Below are 17824 nucleotides of genomic sequence, written 5' to 3'. Positions count from 1 at the left end.
GGCTGAGACTTTACAATTATATTACTTTCTCTGTCTTATTCTTTCTTGGCTCTTATATATATGAATGGAACTAAATCAAAGGAAAGATATGCAATGTTTATAGAACAGAATACTTTAGATTTTTAGGGTATCTATTCTCAAAAATTGATCATTAGATGCAATTCAATTTCAATAAAAATCTTAGCTGATGCTTTATTTTATTTTTCTGTCATCAGTGATGATAGAAATCAGAACAGTGGTTGCATATGGGGGGTGTGGGTAAGGACTGACTAGAACTATCTGAGAAGATGGAAATGTTCTATATTTTGATTGGCATATGTGGTTACATGGATATACACACTTGTCAAAATTCTAAGAATTGTTTATTTAAGAGTTGGGTGTGGATTGATCCCCAATATGGTTATTCTTTATTTATGTGGTTTAGCACATCCCATCTGATCAAACCTCAATCTGGTAAGTCAGTCCTTCTGTTTAAACACATAAATAATATAACAACCCACACTATTTACTCATGCTGCATCCTATAAGTGAAGGAAGATATATACAAAAGAAATCAAATATCATAAACCTTCTCCTAAGAAATAATATAGTCAGAAATATTGTTTTTTAATTTGCATTATCCATCAGTTAGGTGAGTTAAATCTTTCATAAGATTCTTTTGATTGCATTTTTTGTTGTAATAGTTGTTTGGTTTTGTTTGTGTAGTTTGATTTCCTCTTTTATGAATTGCCTGCTCATATTTTTTGCCCATTTTACTACTGGATTTCCAGATTATTTTATTTATAGTAGGGCTTTATTTTTCTACGTGTAAATTTTTAATTGGTTACATATTTTAAATATTTTTCACTTTGCTTTCATCTCCTTTGTTTTGCAGAAACATCTTTTCCCTTATGGAGTGTACCTTATGTATCATATTTATAAAACAGGTATATACTCTATGATTATCAATTACTTCTACTTATTTTCTGACAAGTATTGTAACTTCTTTGTTTATCTGTCAGTTATTTAGAAGAGGTTTTATTATTAATATTATTATTATGATTATTATTTTAATTTCCAAAAGAATGGGAACAGGTGGCAAAAGGAAGGAACATGTAAGAAGAGAGGGTAGCGGATGGGGAAGGGGAAGTTAACTTTTTGGCTTCCAATTGATTTCTAATTTACTACACTTTGTTCAAAGTTGTGGTTGCAGGATACTGATTCTTTAAAATTGAGGGGACTTGGTTTGTGACTTAGTATGGAGGTAATTTTTTGTAAATACTCCATGCATCCTTGAAAAGATTGGGTAGGAAATCCTGTACCTAGAGCATAGTCTAAAACAGGGAAGCTTCCTGTTATCTTCCTTTGCTGTTTACTGGACTTCCTTCTAGTCCACCATTTTACTAAGTTAAAATTTTAATAGAGAATTTTGAGGTTATCACATTATTGCCACTAAGAGTCAAAAGAATTGAAAGATTTTATAAGGATAAAAATAAATAATTAAACAGATGTTAATATTAAAAATACTGATTATACACAAGCACCTTGCCTTAAGAATAACAATAAAAGTATTTTTGCTTTACCAAATTAATAAAATCTAAAAGAGCTTTGAAAAATCATAAGTACAAAAAAGGTATTTCTTCAGAGGTAAACAGGGCTGCACTGATTTTTGTTCCTTAAAAATTCTGTGCAGTCCTTTGTTATTCATATTCTGTGCATCATATGTATTAGGGAAAAGTTATTTTCTTAATATCACACATAATTGCTTTTTATCTTCATCTGAATTCACAAGAATGTATCAAAGGGAATTCATTGCTTACCAATTTGCTTTCTGTACTGATCAACAGGAAGTTTTATAGTAGAGGCATCTTTTCTTCCCATCTTTGATCTCCAAAGTGCCTGCTGCAAAGAAAGAAAATAATTATGATGAAGTCCTAAAAAATCAAAAGAACTATCTACAAACTTCAGAAATAACTTATTTCACAAAATCCATTTTTAAAGCAACAGGTAAAAATGCATTTGACTTATTCCCATTAGATATTGGTAAAGAATATAAAATTCGAGAGATCTTCAAGATGGCAGAGGAGTAAGACGTGGAGATCACCTTCCTCCCAACAAATACATCAGAAATACATCTACATGTGGAACAACTCCTACAGAACGCCTACTGAATGCCGGCAGAAGACCTCAGACTTCCCAAAAGGCAAGAAACTTCCCACGTACCTGAGTAGGGCAAAAGAAAAAAGTAAAAACAGAGACAAAAGGATAGAGATGGGACCTGCACCAGTGGGAGGGAGCTGTGAAGGAGGAAAGGTTTCCACACGCTAGGAAGCCCCTTCGTGGGTGGAGACTGCGGGTGGCAGAGGGGGGAAGCTTCGGAGCCATGGAGGACAGCACAGCAACATGGGTGCAGAGGACAAAGCAGAGAGATTCCCACACAGAGGATCATTGCCGACCAGCACTCACCAGCCTCAGAGACTTGTCTGCTCACCCACAGGGGCAGGTGGCGGCTGGGAGCTGACGCTCGGGCTTCAGAGGTCAGATCCCAGGAAGAGGACTGGGGTTGGCTGCATGAACACAGCCTGAAAGGGGCTAATGCACCACAGCTAGCCAGGAGGGAGTCCAGGAAAAAGTCTGGAACTGCCTAAGAGGCAAGAGACCAATGTTTTGGCGTGAGCAAGGAGAGGGGAATCAGAGCACAGCCTAAATGAGATCCAGAGATGGGCACAAGCCGTGGCTATCAGCACAGACACCAGAGTCGGGCATGAGATGCTAAGGCTGCTGCTACAGCCACCAAGAAGTCTGTGTGCAAGCAGAGGTCACTATCCACCCCTCCCCTTCTGGTAACCTGTGCAGCCCGCCACTGCCAGGGTCCCATGATCCAGGGAAAACTTCCCTGGGAGAACACACAGTGAACCTCAGGCTGTTGCAATGTCACATTGGCCTCTGCCCCACATTACATACCCCTCCCTCTCCCTGGCCTGAATGAGCCAGAGCCCCCAAATAAGCTGCTACTTTAACCCCGTCCTGTCTAAGGGAACAACAGATGCCCTCAGGCGACCTACACACAGAGGCAGGGCCAAATCCAAAGCTGAAGCCAGGAGCTGTGTGAACAAAGAAGAGAAAGGGAAGTTTCTCCCAGCAGCCTCAGGAGCAGCTGATTAAAACTCCACAGTCAACTTGATGTACCCTGCATCTCTGGAATACCTGAATAGAGAACGAATCATCCCAAAATTGAGGCGGTAAACTTTGGGAGCAACTGTAGACTTGGGATTTGATTTCTGCATCTAATTTGTTTCTGATTTTATGTTTATCTTAGCTTAGCATTTTATGTTTACCTTAGTTTAGTATTTAGAGTTTATTGTCATTGGTAGATTTGTTTATTGATTTGGTTGCTCGCTTCCTATTTCTTTTTATATATATATATATATATATTTCTTTTTTCCCCCTTTTTCTCTTTTTTTCAGTGTGTATGTGTATGCTTCTTTGTGTGATTTTGTCTGTATAACTTGGCTTTTAACATTGTCCTAGGGTTCTGCCTGTCTGGATCTTTTTGATTGTTTTCTTTGTTTTTTGTATAATGTTTAGTGCTTATTAACATTGGTGGATTTGTTTTTGGGTTTGGTTGCTCTCTTCTTTCTTTCTTTTTATTACTTTTAATTTTTATTTTACTTTTAATAATTTTTAAAATTTATTTTATTTTATTCAGTTTTCTTTATTTTTTACTCCCTTTTCTTCAGAGCTCTGTGGCTGACAAGGTCTTGGTGCTCCGGCTGGGTGTCAGGGCTGTGTCTCTGAGGTGGGAGTGCTGAGATCAGGACATTGGTCCACCAGAGACCTCCCAGCTCCACATAAAATCAAATGGCAAAAGCTCTCCCTGAGATCTCCGTCTCAATGCTAAGACCCAGCTCCACTCAACAAACAGCAAGCTGGACATGCTATGCCAAACAATCAGCAAGACAGGAACAAAATCACACCCATTAGCAGAGAGGTTTAGTAAAATCATAATAAGGTCAAAGACACCTCTTAACACACCACTGGACATGGTACTGCCCACCAGAAAGACAAGATCCAGCCTCAACCACCAAACACAGGCACCAGTCCCCTCCACCAGGAAGCCTACACAATCCACTGAACCAACCTTAGCCACTGCAGGCAGACACTAAAAACAATGGAAACAACAAATGTGCATCTGTGAAAAGGAGACCCCAAACACAGTAAGTGAAGCAAAATGAGAAGACAGAGAAACACACAACAGATGAAGGAGCAAGTTAAAAACCCACCAGAGCAAACAAATGAAGAGGAAACAGGCAGTCTACCTGAAAAAGAATTCAGAGTAATGATAGTAAAGATGATCCAAAATTTTGGAAATAGAATGGAGAAAATACAAGAAATGTTTAACAAGTACCTAGAAGAACTAAAGAGCAAACAAATAATGATGAACAACACAATGAATGAAATTAAAAATTCTCTAGAAGGAATCAATAGCAGAATAACTGAGGCAGAAGAACGGATAAGTGACCTGAAAGATAAAATAGTGGAAATAACTACCACAGAGCAGAATAAAGAAAAAAGAATGAAAAGAATTGAGGTCAATCTCAGAGACCTCTGGGACAACATTAAACGTACGAACATTTGAATTATAGAGATCCCAGAAGAAGAAGAGAAAAAGAAAGGGACTGAGAAAATATTTGAAAGGATTATAGTTGAAAACTTTCCTAATATGGGAAAGGAAATAGTCAATAAGGTGCACTTCGCACAGAGAGTCCCATACGGGATAAATCAAAGGAGAAAAGGGCCAAGACAAATATTAATCAAACTATCAAAAATTAAATACAAAGAAAAAATATTAAAACCAGCAAGGAAAAACAACAAATAGCATACAAGGGAACCCACATAAGGTTAACAGCTGATATTTCAGCAGAAACTCTGAAAAGTAGAAGGGTGTGGCAGGACATATTTAAAGTGATGAGAGGGAAAAACCTACAACCAAGATTACTCTATCCAGCAATGATCTCATTCAGATTTGAGGGGGAAATTAAAATATTTACAGAAAAGCAAAAACAAAGAGAATTCAGCATCACCAAACCAGGTTAACAACAAATGCTAAAGGAGCTTCTCTAGGCAGGAAACATAAGAGAAGGAAAAGACCTACAATAACAAACCCAAAACAATTAAGAAAATGGTAATGGGAACATACACATCGATAATTACCTTAAAAGTAAATGGATTAAATGCTCCAAACAAAAAACATAGACTGGCTGAATGGATACAAAAACAAATACGCATATATATGCTGTCTACAAGAGACCCACTTCACACCTAGGGACACATACAAACTGAAAGTGAGGGGATGGAAAAAGATATTCCATGCAAATGGAAATCAAAACAATCTAGAGTAGCAATTCTCATATCAAACAAAATAGACTTTAAAATAAGGGCTATTACAAGATAAAAAGAAGGACACTACATAATGATCAAGGGATCAATCCAAGAAGATATAACAAATGTAAATATTTATGCACCCAACATAGGAGCACCTCAATACATAAGGCAAATGCTAACAGGCAAAAAAGGGGAAATCGACAGTAACACAGTCATAGTAGGGGACTTTAACACCCTTCTTTCACCAATGGACAGATCATCCAAAATGAAAATAAATAAGGAAACACAAGCTTTAAATGATACATTAAACAAGATGGACTTAATTGATATTTATAGGACATTCCAACCAAAAACAACAGAATACAATTTCTTCTCAAGTGCTCATGGAACATTCTCCAGGATAGGTCATATCTTCGTTCACAAATCAAGCCTTGGTAAATTTAAGAAAACTGAAATCATATCAAGTATCTTTTCTGACCACAACACTGTGAGACTAGATATCAATTACGGAAAAAAATCTGTAAAAAATACAAACACATGGAGGCTAAACAATACACCATTCAATAACCAAGAGATCACTGAAGAAAACAAACAGGAAATCAAAAAATACCTAGAAACAAATGACAATGAAAAGATGATGACCTAAATCCTATGGGATGCAGCAAAAGCAATTTTATGAGGGAAGTTTATAGCAATATAATCTTACCTCAAGAAACAAGAAACATCTCAAATAAACAACCTAACCTTACACCTAAAGCAATTAGAGAAAGAAGAAAAAAATAACTCCAAAGTTAGCAGAAAGGAAGAAATAATAAAGATCATACCAGAAATAAAAGAAGAAATGAAGGAAACCATAGCAAAGCTCAGTAAAACAAAAAGCTATTTTTTTGAGAAGATAAACAAAACTGATAAGCCATTAGCCAGACTCATCAAGAAAAAAAGGGAGAAGACTCAAATCAATAGAATTAGAAATGAAAAAGGAGAAGTAACAACTGACACTGCAGAAATAAAAAAGATCATGAGAGATTACTATAAGCAACTATATCACAATGAAATGGACAACCTGGAAGAAATGGAGAAATTCTTAGAAAAGTACAACATTCTGAGACTGTACCAGGAAAAAAATAGAAAATATGAACAGACCAATCACAAGCAATGAAATTGAGACTGTGATTAAAAATCTTTCAACAAACAAAAGCCCAGGATGAGATGGCTTCACAGGCGAATTCTACCCATCATTTAGAGAAGAGGTAACACCTATCCTTCTCAAAGTCTTCCAAAATATTGCAGAGGGAGGAACACTCCCAAACTCATTCTATGAGGCCACCATCACCCTGATACCAAAACCCGACAAAGCAGTCACAAAAAAGAAATCTACAGGCCAATATCACTGATGAACATAGATGCAAAAATCCTCAACAAAATACTAGCAAACAGAATCCAACAGCACATTAAAAAGCTCATACACCATGATCAAGTGGGGTTTATCCCAGGAATGCAAGGATTATTCAATACACACAAATCAATGTGATAAACCATATTAACAAATTGAAGGAGAAAAACCATATGATCATTTCTATAGATGCAGAAAAAGCTTTCTACAAAATTCAACACCCATTTATGATAACCCTCCAGAAAGTAAGCATAGAGGGAACCTACCTCAACATAATAAAGGCCACATATGACAAACCAACAGCCAACATCATTCTCAATGGTGAAAAACTGAAACCATTTCCTCTAAGATCTGGAACAAGACAAGGTTGTCCACTCTCACTACTATTATTCAACATAGTTTTGGAAGTTTTAGCCACAGCAATCAGAGAAGAAAAAGAAATAAAAGGAATCCAAATCAGAAAAGAAGAAGTAAAGTTGTCACTGTTTGCAGATGACATGATACTATGCATAGAGAATCCTAAAGATGCTCCCAGGAAACTATTAGAGCTAATCAATGAATTTGGTAATGTAGCAGGATACAAAATTAATGCACAAAAATCTCTTGCTTCCTATACACTAATGATGAAAAATCTGAATGAGAAATTAAGGAAACACTCCCATTTACCACTGCAACAAAGAGAATAAATTACCTAGGTGTAAACCCACCTAAGGAGACAAAAGACCTGTATGCAGAAATTATAAGAGACTAATGAAAGAAATTAAAGATGACAAAAACAGATGGAGAGATATACCATGTTTTTTTGATTGGAGGAATCAACATTGTGAAAATGACTATACTATCCAAAGCAATCTACAGATTCAGTGCAATCCTTATCAAACTACCATTGGCATTTTTCACAGAACTAGAACAAAAAAATTCACAATTTGTATGGAAACACTGAAGACCCTGAAGAGCCAAAGCAATCTTGAGATAGAAATACAGAGCTGGAGGAATCAGGGTCCCTGACGTCAGACTATACTACAAAGCTACGGTAATCAAGACAGTATGGTACTGGCACAAAAACAGAAATATAGATCAATGGAACAGGATAGGAAGCCCAGAGATAAACCCACACACCGATGGTCAACTAATCTATGACAAAGGAGGCAAGGATATACTATGGAGAAAGGCAGCCTCTTCAGTAAGTGGTGCTGGGAAAACTGAACAGCTACATGTAAAAGAATGAAATTAGAACATTCCCTAACACAAAAATAAACTCAAAATGGATTAAAGATCTAAATGTAAGGCAAGACACTATAAAACCCTTAGAGGAAAACACAGGCAGAACACTCTATCACATAAACCACAGCAAGATCCTTTTTGACCCACCTGCTAGAGAAAAGGAAATAAAAACAAAAATAAACAAATGGGACCTATTGAAATTTAAAACCTATTGCATAGCAAAGAAAACCATAAACAAGATGAAAAGACAACACTCAGAATGGGAGAAAATTTTTGCAAATGAAGCAACTGACAAAGGATTAATCTCCAAAATTTACAAGCAGCTCATGCTGCTCAATACCAAATAAACAAACAACCCAATTCAAAAATGGGCAGAAGACCTAAACAGACAATTCTCCAAAGAAGATATACAGATTGCCAACAAACACATGAAAGGATGCTCAACATCACTAATCATTGGAGAAATGCAAATCAAAACTACAATAAGGTATCACCTCACACCCGTCAGAATGGCCATCATCCAAAAATCGACCAACAATAAATGCTGGAGAGGGTGTGGAGAAAGGAGAACCCTCTTGCACTCTTGGTGGGAATGTAAATTGATAGAGCCACTATGGAGAACAGTATGGAGGTTCCTTAAAAAACTAAAGATAGAGCTACCATATGACCCAGCAATCCCGCTACTGGGCATATACCCTGAGAAAACCATAATTCAAAAAGAGTCATGTATTACAATGTTCACTGCAGCTCTATTTACAATAGCCAGGACATGGAAGCAACGTAAGTGTCCATCAACAGATGAATGTATAAAGAAGATATGGCATCTATATATCTATATATATATATATATAGATAGATATATACACACACACACACACACACAATGGAATATTACTCAGACATAAAAAGAAATGAAATTGAGTTATTTGTAGTGAGGTAGATGGACCTAGAGTCTGTCATACAGAATGAAGTAAGTCAGAAAGAGAAAAACAAATACCATATGCCAGCACTTATATATGGAATCAAAAAAAAAAAAAAGTTCTGAAGAACCTAAGCGTATGACAGGAATAAAGATGCAGACATAGATAATGGACATGAGGACAAGGAAAAGGGGTAGGGTAAGCTGGGACAAGGTGAGAGAGTGGCATGGACATATATACACTACCAAATGTAAAATAGCTAGTGGGAAGCTGCCACATAGCACAGGGAGATCAGCTCAGTGCTTTGTGACCACCTAGAGGGGTGGGATAGGGACGGTGGGAGGGAGACACAAGAGGGAGGAGATATGGGGATATATGTATATGTATAGCTGATTCACTTTGTTAGAAAGCAGAAACTAACACACCATTGTAAAACAATTATACTCCAATAAAGATGTAAAGAGAAAGAAAATATAAAATTCTTTCAAATAAATTATCAAGGATACAATTGTTGGTGCAAATAAATACAATTAAATACAATTAAATTTCCCAATTATCCATTCTTGGTAACATTCATGTTATCAAGTACTATTAATGCTCAATGAAACCACACTGTTAGAGCTGGAGATCAGGGTATTTAAGGTGAGGGTTTCAGCCATTTTGATGAGTCACTCTGTTTTCCTGGGTCTCTCCCATGTATACATGTTATTAAAGTTCTGTTTGATTTTCTCCTGTTAATCTGTCTCACGTCAATTTAATTCTTAGACCAGCCAGAAGAACCTAGAAGGGTAGAAGAAAATTTCTTCCCCCCTGTACACTACATTATATGCACTGTTTGTTTTAATCCACAACATATCTTTCAAATCCTATTCTTTTTACTGAATTTAGATATTGTAGCAGAGACTGCAACCTACTAACCAAAATCCATATTGTCCTTTTCCTGGCACTATTTTTCCTAGCCTGAAATCAAACATTTAATTAAATTCTTATCAACAGAATATGAATTGAAGTCATGTGTGCCACTTCCAGACCTGAACACTAAAAATCTCCAGTATTGAATCCTGTGTTCTTTTTCCCCTTCCAATTGGCTAGAATGGAAATAATCTCCAGAGAAACCATAAGGGTATCTTTGTAAGAACACAGAATCTTGATCTTCCTGGGATGCAGGAGGGTATTCTGTAACTTATTTACTATTGTCGACTGAAAAAACTGCACAACCTAAAAGTTGAGAGTTATGTTTTATTCAGCAAACATTCTTAGGACTTCAAGCCTGGGAGGAAGCATCTCAGATGACTCTGAGAGACTGCTCAAAGAGGCAAGGGGGGAAGCCAGGATATACAGGAGTTTCTGCAACAAAGACCAGGTAGTTGGAACATCAAAAGATTACTATTAATTAAAGAAAACCAGATAGCTCAGATTAAGGAATTTAGCCCTTTTCTACGTATGGGAAGATGCAAGAGTCTGGGCTCACTGAAATCATTCCTTTGATATGCCCTTCAGCTACCTGGGGCCAGTATCCTGTGTTTTCTCATCCTGAGTTTCCTCTGGTGTACTATCACAGGTGGCTACAGTGGCTGACTGCTAGATGGGCTTGGCAGTGGGCAGCCTGTTTGTCTCCATCCTGAGTTCCCTCAGGGCTCACCATCCAGTGGCTGTAATGTGATGGCTTGATGGCTGCCACATCCTTTGTTTACTGACACGGCAGGCAATATTTTAGTTCAAACTATCATTGTACTCTACTGAAAAAGAAATGAAATTCTATTGTGATTGAATCATGTATGTTGGTGGGGACTATTACAGACTTAAGTGTTCCCCAGAGGGTGCCTGGAAGCATTCCTCAATGCTTCGAGGAAGGAGCTACAGGATAAAGATGAAGTCAGGCAAGAACTGGCCAGTTCACAAGCAAAACTATGAGGGAATAGAGAGCCCAGTAATTTGGGAACAAGATTGGAAATGCCAACTTCTAAACGCCAAAAAGCAGTAAATAAAAGTTAAAGAGAAGCATCAAATCTATAGATTGCTTTGGGTAGTATAGTCATTTTCACAATATTGATTTTTCCAGTCCAAGAACATGGTATATCTCTCCATCTGTTTGTGTCATCTTTGATTTCTTTCATCAGTATCTTATAGTTTTCTGCATACAGGTCTTTTGCCTCCTTAGGTAGGTTTATTCCTAGATATTTTATTATTTTTGTTGCAGTAGTGAATGGGATTGTTTCCTTAATTTCTCTTTCTGATCTTTCATTGTTAGTGTATGGGAATGCAAGAGATTTCTGTGTATTAATTTTGTATCCTGCAACTTTACTAAATTCATTGATTAGCTCTTGTAGTTTTCTGGTAGCATCTTTAGGATTTTCTACATATAGTATCATGTCATCTGCAAACAGTGACAATTTTACTCTTCTTTGACAATTTGGATTCCTTTTATTTCTTTTTCTTCTCTGATCACCATGGCTAGGACTTCCAAATCTTTGTTGAATAATAGTAGTGAGAGTGGGCACCCTTGCCTTGTTCCTGATTTTAGAGGAAATGCCTTCAGTTTTCCACCATTGAGAATAATGTTTGCTGTGGGTTTGTCATATATGGCCTTTTTTATGTTGAGGTAGGTTCCCTCTATGCCCACTTTCAATAAAAAATATAATTTAAAAAAATGCAATGAGGTACCACCTCACACCAGTCAGAATAGCCATCATTAAAAAGTCTACAAATAACAGATGCTGGAGAAGATGTGGAGAAAAAGGAAACCTCCTATATGTTGGTGGGAGTGTAAGTTGGTACAGCCACTTTGCAAAACAGTATGGAGCTTCCTCAGAAAACTAAAAATAGAATTACCATATGATCCAGCAATCCTACTCCTGGGCATATACCCAGACAAAACTATAATTCAAAAAGATACGTGCACCCCTATGTTCATAGCAACACTATTCACAATAGTCAAGACATGTTAACAACCTAAATGTCCATCGATAGATGAATAGATAAAGAAGATGATGAGATATCTAACTATCTATCTATCTATCTATGTATCTATCTATACACACACACAAAGTGGAACATTACCCACCCATAAAAAAAGAATGAAATAATACCATTTGCAGCAACATGGATGCAACTAGAGATAAGCACATTAAGGGAAGTCAGAAAGAGAAAGACAAATACCATACGATATCACTTACATGTTGAATTTAGAATATGACACAAATGAACCTATCTATGAAACAGAAACAGACTCAGAGGGGGTTGGGGGAGGGATGGAGTGGGAGGTTGGGGTTAGCAGATGTAAACTGTTATATATAGAATGGCTAAAACAACAAGGTCCTACTGTAGAGTACAGAGAACTATATTCGATATCCTATGATAAACCATAATGGAAAAAATATTTTAAAAAATGAATGTATATATATGTATAACAGAATCACTTTGCTGTACAGCAGAAATTAACACAGCATTGTAAATCAACTATACTTCAATAAAGCTTTTTAAAAATTTTTGAAGACAGTTTAACAGATTTTGAAAAACAAGTGCTCATTAAGACATCTCAGTTAAAAAAGAGAGAGAGAGGAGGGCAAAGAGCAGATCAAGGATGTTCCTTTCTCACCTGAACGTAATGTTCCAGATCACGTGGAGGCAGCCACTATAGAAAGAGAGGCGTGGGAGATCTGATGTTTATAAAGAAAGCAGACTTGAGAACCATGTCTAAGAAAGAAATCGCAGTGTGATTACTGGCACATGGAACTAACTAGAAATGGTAAAAATGTTACTAAAATATGAGGGAACTATATTTACAGGGAAACCAGAAATTTTGTTTAAAAAATTCTGTGAATGAAAACCAATCCTTGGGCCTCTAAACTTAAACCAGCAGAGTGCTGCCCCCAAAGAAGGCAAACTTTGTGGATTTGTAACACTCACTTCATATGTGACCAGGAAGGAGAACCATCCAGAAGGCAGAGCCATGACAAGGGAATTTCTCTAAAAAAGACCATAACTAGGGTCTAAGCAAGAAACTTCTACTGTCAGTATAATGGGCCTTCTCAGCAGTATCCTGCACAGCATGGATCAATGATCCCTGTGTGTTTCCCATTCTTCCCTTTCTAAATGGGAGTGATTATTGGAGCTATGAAGCAGTTATCCTTTGCTTTGCTGTTATTTATTAGGGGCCTGGTGAGGCTGGGAAACAGTAGGTAAACTTCATATTCTGTAAACCTCAAGGAACCAGACTGTGCATTGGCTTGAGATCCTTGACTTTGTGCGGGATTCAGTAAGTGGGGAACTTTAGGATCTCCCTACTGGGGAGGCAGGAAAAAGGATGTTTATGGCTATATCATGACCAGAAAGGTGGAATGAAGGAAAAGCTGCTTCCTAAATTACATGCTCTCCTTTTTTTTTTCCTGGTCACACTCAATTACATGTTCCAGCCTCCTTTGCTGTTAGTTGTGGGAATGTGACTGAGTTTCAATTAATGAAATATGAATAAATTAATGTCTGCTACTTCTATAACTAACCTATAAAAACTTTTCATATGTACTCATTCATCTGGCTGAAATGGAGATGACCTCCAGAATGACCCTGTTAATAATGTGATGAAGATGGCAGAGCCCATGACATCCTGGATCCTGAATGACTGCATGGAGGACAGCTATTCAACCAACATATTTTCCCTTTCATACTGCTATGAGCACAAGAAATAAACTTGTAGCATTTGAGCCTCTATACGTTTTGCATCTATTTGTCACAGTAGGTAGTATCACCCTAACTAAAACAAATAGATGTATAGATGTCTCCATATAAACTGATGCAATTATCTAACTGTAAATGAGCATTATTAACAATGCCAAATGCCAAACACATTTGAAATCTGTTCAGACCAAATTGTATTGTTTATTTATATTTATGGTCACACAGATAGAGCAATGAAAACAATGACCCCACTTTATACAGTAAAAGGCATTTCCAAAGTAATAATGTCTACTTATATATAGGAAAATTATAAATTCAGATAAAAATTTATTTTTATATTCATAATAATCTTCAGATTTAATATTATGGTAATATCTAGGAATGTACAAAGCAAGACAAAAAGTCAAATAAATTGTCTTAATCTCTCATAAACCATGTAGTTATTACATCTAAGATAACACATGCTTAAAATTTCAGAATTGAAACCAAGACATCACCTAATCCTATATTCTCACTTGTTGTAATTCAGAATATCAAAAATAATTCTGATAAAGAAGTACCATAAATAATGTCAACAGATATAATTTATTCATACAGCAATTCCATTTGCATACTGTTTTGCATTTGTTAATTGTAGAGAGGAGTCAAGTTATTTTAATCTTGATTGTGTGGGACTAGAGAAGATATCACTACATTTTAGGAGAGAAGTTAGTTTAAATGAATAAATACACAAGATATTATTCTCTCTTCAATTTAGTTTTGTTTTTTTTGCCTTTATGGAATAGCTTAAATGTTTAAAAAGCAAGTTACTAAGGCAACCTACCAAAACAGTCACTAACTATGTTTCCCCCAATTCCTTCCTGGTCATTTAAACAAACATCCAAACAGAGATAACACTTTAGAGGCCAGTATTTTATTCATTCATTATCTGTAGTAAGTAAAAAAGTCAGGAACTCATAGAGAATCTTTTCACCAAAGTAAACTGGACTTTATTTACTTTAAAATGTACTTTAAATACACAAAATTATATCAAAAAAAAAAGCTAAAGAACCTAAAGGTTTATAAGGGCTTACACTCTATAAATGACACATTTTATGTGTATAATAACCTGTGAATATAAAAACTTTAAGAGAATTTCAACCTAGGAGATACATTAAAGAGGAACTAGTTTTAAATGTTTGTTCCTAATTATTTTGGTGATTGATAACCTTTATGCAAAATTTCAAAAATTTAAACTTTATTCTTATCTTTGAAATTATTATATTCTATTTTTTAAGCAAGGTTACATTTGAACAAATGTTGAAACAAACAAAAAAATGCCTAGAGAGCACACACATGCACAAATGACTCACATTTTATTAGTTGCAACAAACACAAGAAGGTGGAAAATATTTTACTTTCCTAATAAACACATCAGGGCTATTTTAAATGATCTAAAGAGAAACCCATTCATGTGTATGGTGCAAACTGTCAATGCCTCAGACATCTAGAACCTCTAAAATGCTCTGTCTTTTCTTTGTTCTTCAAAGCCTTGCAGTAAACATCATTCATTTCTATTGCTTCGATGGTTAGATAGCAACCCCCCTAGAAATCCAGGGAGACATTAGCACATACAGCCACAATTTCTAATAAGACAGCTATTTGCATACAAGATCAGCCACAATTTAAAGTGTGTTGTGATAGATGCAGAAAGGGAATAACAGATTTATATTAGATGTACAATACCAAGATTGTTTTCACAATTTAATTCCTTGGAGATTACATCTCATCACCTTCTTTTATAAAGAAGACTACGTTCCCTGAGGAACTAACTTGCTCTGAGACCCAGCTAAACTAAAATATGGATTAATAAGATATTTATTATTTATGAATTTTGCTGTAAGAATTATTTTAGATTAAATCATCAGAGAAGTTTTTAACATTCTTGAAACTTGATAACACATTTTTAAGGAAGAAAAAAAGTTAATTTTATTTAATACCTAAATTGCATATTAAAATAATTCATAATTAATTTTTACTCCATTAAAACTGTACACTCTTTAGGACTTTTAAAATTAAAGAGAGTACTTTTGTTTTTAATATCCTTTCTTAACCTGAATTTTGCACAGCAATTTCCCATACATATTTTTAAGCATAATATGTGACCTTTAAAAAAAACAAAGGTAGTGTTATATTTAATCACATTCCAACCAACTTATTTTATTGCTCATTTATACCTTTTTTATGAAATCCAGAAAGAACATGTAAAGAAATAAGAAACCTGAAGCCTTCACATATGTCTCTGCTTCTAGAAAAAGCATTCAATCCAGACTGTGACATTTAAATACAGATCGAAACAAAGGTTATTAAAAAAATTCAACCCATGACCACAAAAAATTAACCATCTCAGTTTTTAAGGCTACAAGATAGACCCTCACTTAAAAAAAAACAAAAAAAAAACCCTCTAACCTAAGTATTAAGTTATAAACAGGCAAAAAAGATGTTTGGCTATGGCTTGATCAGAATTGAGAATCAATCATGAAATACAATCTTATGCTAGAAGCTGAATTGAAGAAAGTAGTAAACGAAGAAGATAAGGGTCCCTGATCTAACATTCCAGAGTAATGTTTTAAAATTTCAAAGCTGATCATGTAATTAACATACTTAAGTCATCCAAATTATGGCCTTTTTCCTATATAAAGCAAAAATCCTTGGTATAAAGAAGCATTAATGATCCAAGTTTGTCCTTTGTTCCCTACTCATGTTCCAGTGCACTATCAAATTCAGCTTTTAGGTCCATGATTTTGAAACTCTGCAATTTACTTTAAATGTCACTTCCGTACCCCTCCCCCACTCATGGAATCTATATTTTAATATTTCAAGCAAGGGTACACGATTCAGATCTCCTGAGATAATTCTCCACACTTGAGGAAGCGAAAAATAGGTAATTAAAAGACTATCAAGGGCTTCCCTGGTGGCGCAGTGGTTGAGAGTCCGCCTGCCGATGCAGGGGACGCGGGTTCGTGCCCCGGTCTGGGAAGATCCCACATGCCGCGGAGCGGCTAGGCCCGTGAGCCATGGCCGCTGAGCCTGCGCGTCTGGAGCCTGTGCTCCGCAACGGGAGAGGCCACAGCAGTGAGAGGCCCGCGTACCGCAAAAAAAAAAAAAAAAAAGACTATTAAAATGTGACACAGCATCCAAGTAGACAATGTATACCTTGACATAAGTGTAATAGTGAGATAAGTCTGTAATAGGAACAAATTCCTATTATATAAAACTGGAGAGCTAAACAGTGGTCTTCCTTATATATTCAAGGATCAAAGTGACCATTTCATCTTTACTTTGCCAAATTAACTTCCTTTGTAGCTGCAGAAAGAGTATGTAAAAACTCGAATGTGTGAAAATGTGCTTTCCAAAATCCTGATCACTTGCCAACATTGATATAAAAGTTCATTAGAAAAGTAACTACAAGACAGTAATCTGTATGACGCCAAAAAGTCATGTTCCAAAAGAGGAATCTTAGTGATTGGGACTACCCTTCATCTATACTTAGAACAAGGTAATTACAGTATCAACAAATAGTGCTGGAACAACTCTATGTCCTTATGGGAAAAAGAAAAAAAAAAACAGACCCCTATCTCATACCACACACAAAACTCAATTGAGGATAGACCATAAACCTAAACAAAAGAGAAAAACAACAAAACAATGAAGCTGCTAGGAAAAAAGATTATTTTCATGACCTTGGGGTAGGCAAATAACACTTAGAGAGAACACAGATGGTATGCACCATAAAAGCAAAAAGAAGAGGATGTACTGAACTTTATCAAGTAGGTGAGTTACCTATAGGAAGTAAATATTCATAATACCTGTATCTGACAAAAAGAACTTGCATCCAGAATGTATAAAGGGCTACTCAATAATATAAGACATACAGCTCAACAAAAAATGGGTAAAAGACTTGAACAGAAACTTCACCAAAGAAGATATGCAAATAACAAACAAGCACACGAAAAAGTTCTCAACACCATTAGTAATCAGCAAAATGCATATTAAAATTAGAATTGAAATATCACTATACACCCACTAGAATGATTCAAATAAAGATTTACTCTACAAAATATTGGGAGGATGTGGAGCAACTGAAACTCTCATGTATATAAGTTGTAAAATCATATAACCACTTTGGAAAATTGTATAGCAATTTCTTACAAAATTAACTACCAACAATTCTACTCCTATGTATTTATCTAAGAGAGATAAATAC

At 35.9% G+C, this 17824-nt stretch overlaps 1 protein-coding gene across 2 annotated transcripts in view; it reads right to left on the bottom strand.

Annotated features, from left to right (window-relative positions):
- Positions 1–17824, bottom strand: part of TRIQK (triple QxxK/R motif containing) — a 96871-nt gene that overhangs the window by 42030 nt on the left and 37017 nt on the right. Inside the window, exon 3 of one of the 2 annotated variants that reach the window (XM_030760089.2) lies at positions 1800–1878. In XM_030760089.2, coding sequence (XP_030615949.1) covers positions 1800–1860 — 61 coding nt within the window. In that variant the 5' untranslated portion in view covers positions 1861–1878. Of the gene's footprint in view, positions 1–1799; positions 1882–17824 lie in introns of both variants that reach the window. The other variant, XM_022584808.2, reaches the window with a different exon arrangement.

Source organism: Delphinapterus leucas, chromosome 17 (assembly GCF_059928025.1).
Source record: "Delphinapterus leucas isolate spDelLeu-1000000601 "Yukka" chromosome 17, BTC_Dleu_Yukka2, whole genome shotgun sequence".
Lineage (NCBI taxonomy): Eukaryota > Metazoa > Chordata > Mammalia > Artiodactyla > Monodontidae > Delphinapterus > Delphinapterus leucas.
Note: the sequence above shows the minus strand (reverse complement) of the source record. Positions and strands in the feature narration are given on the sequence as shown.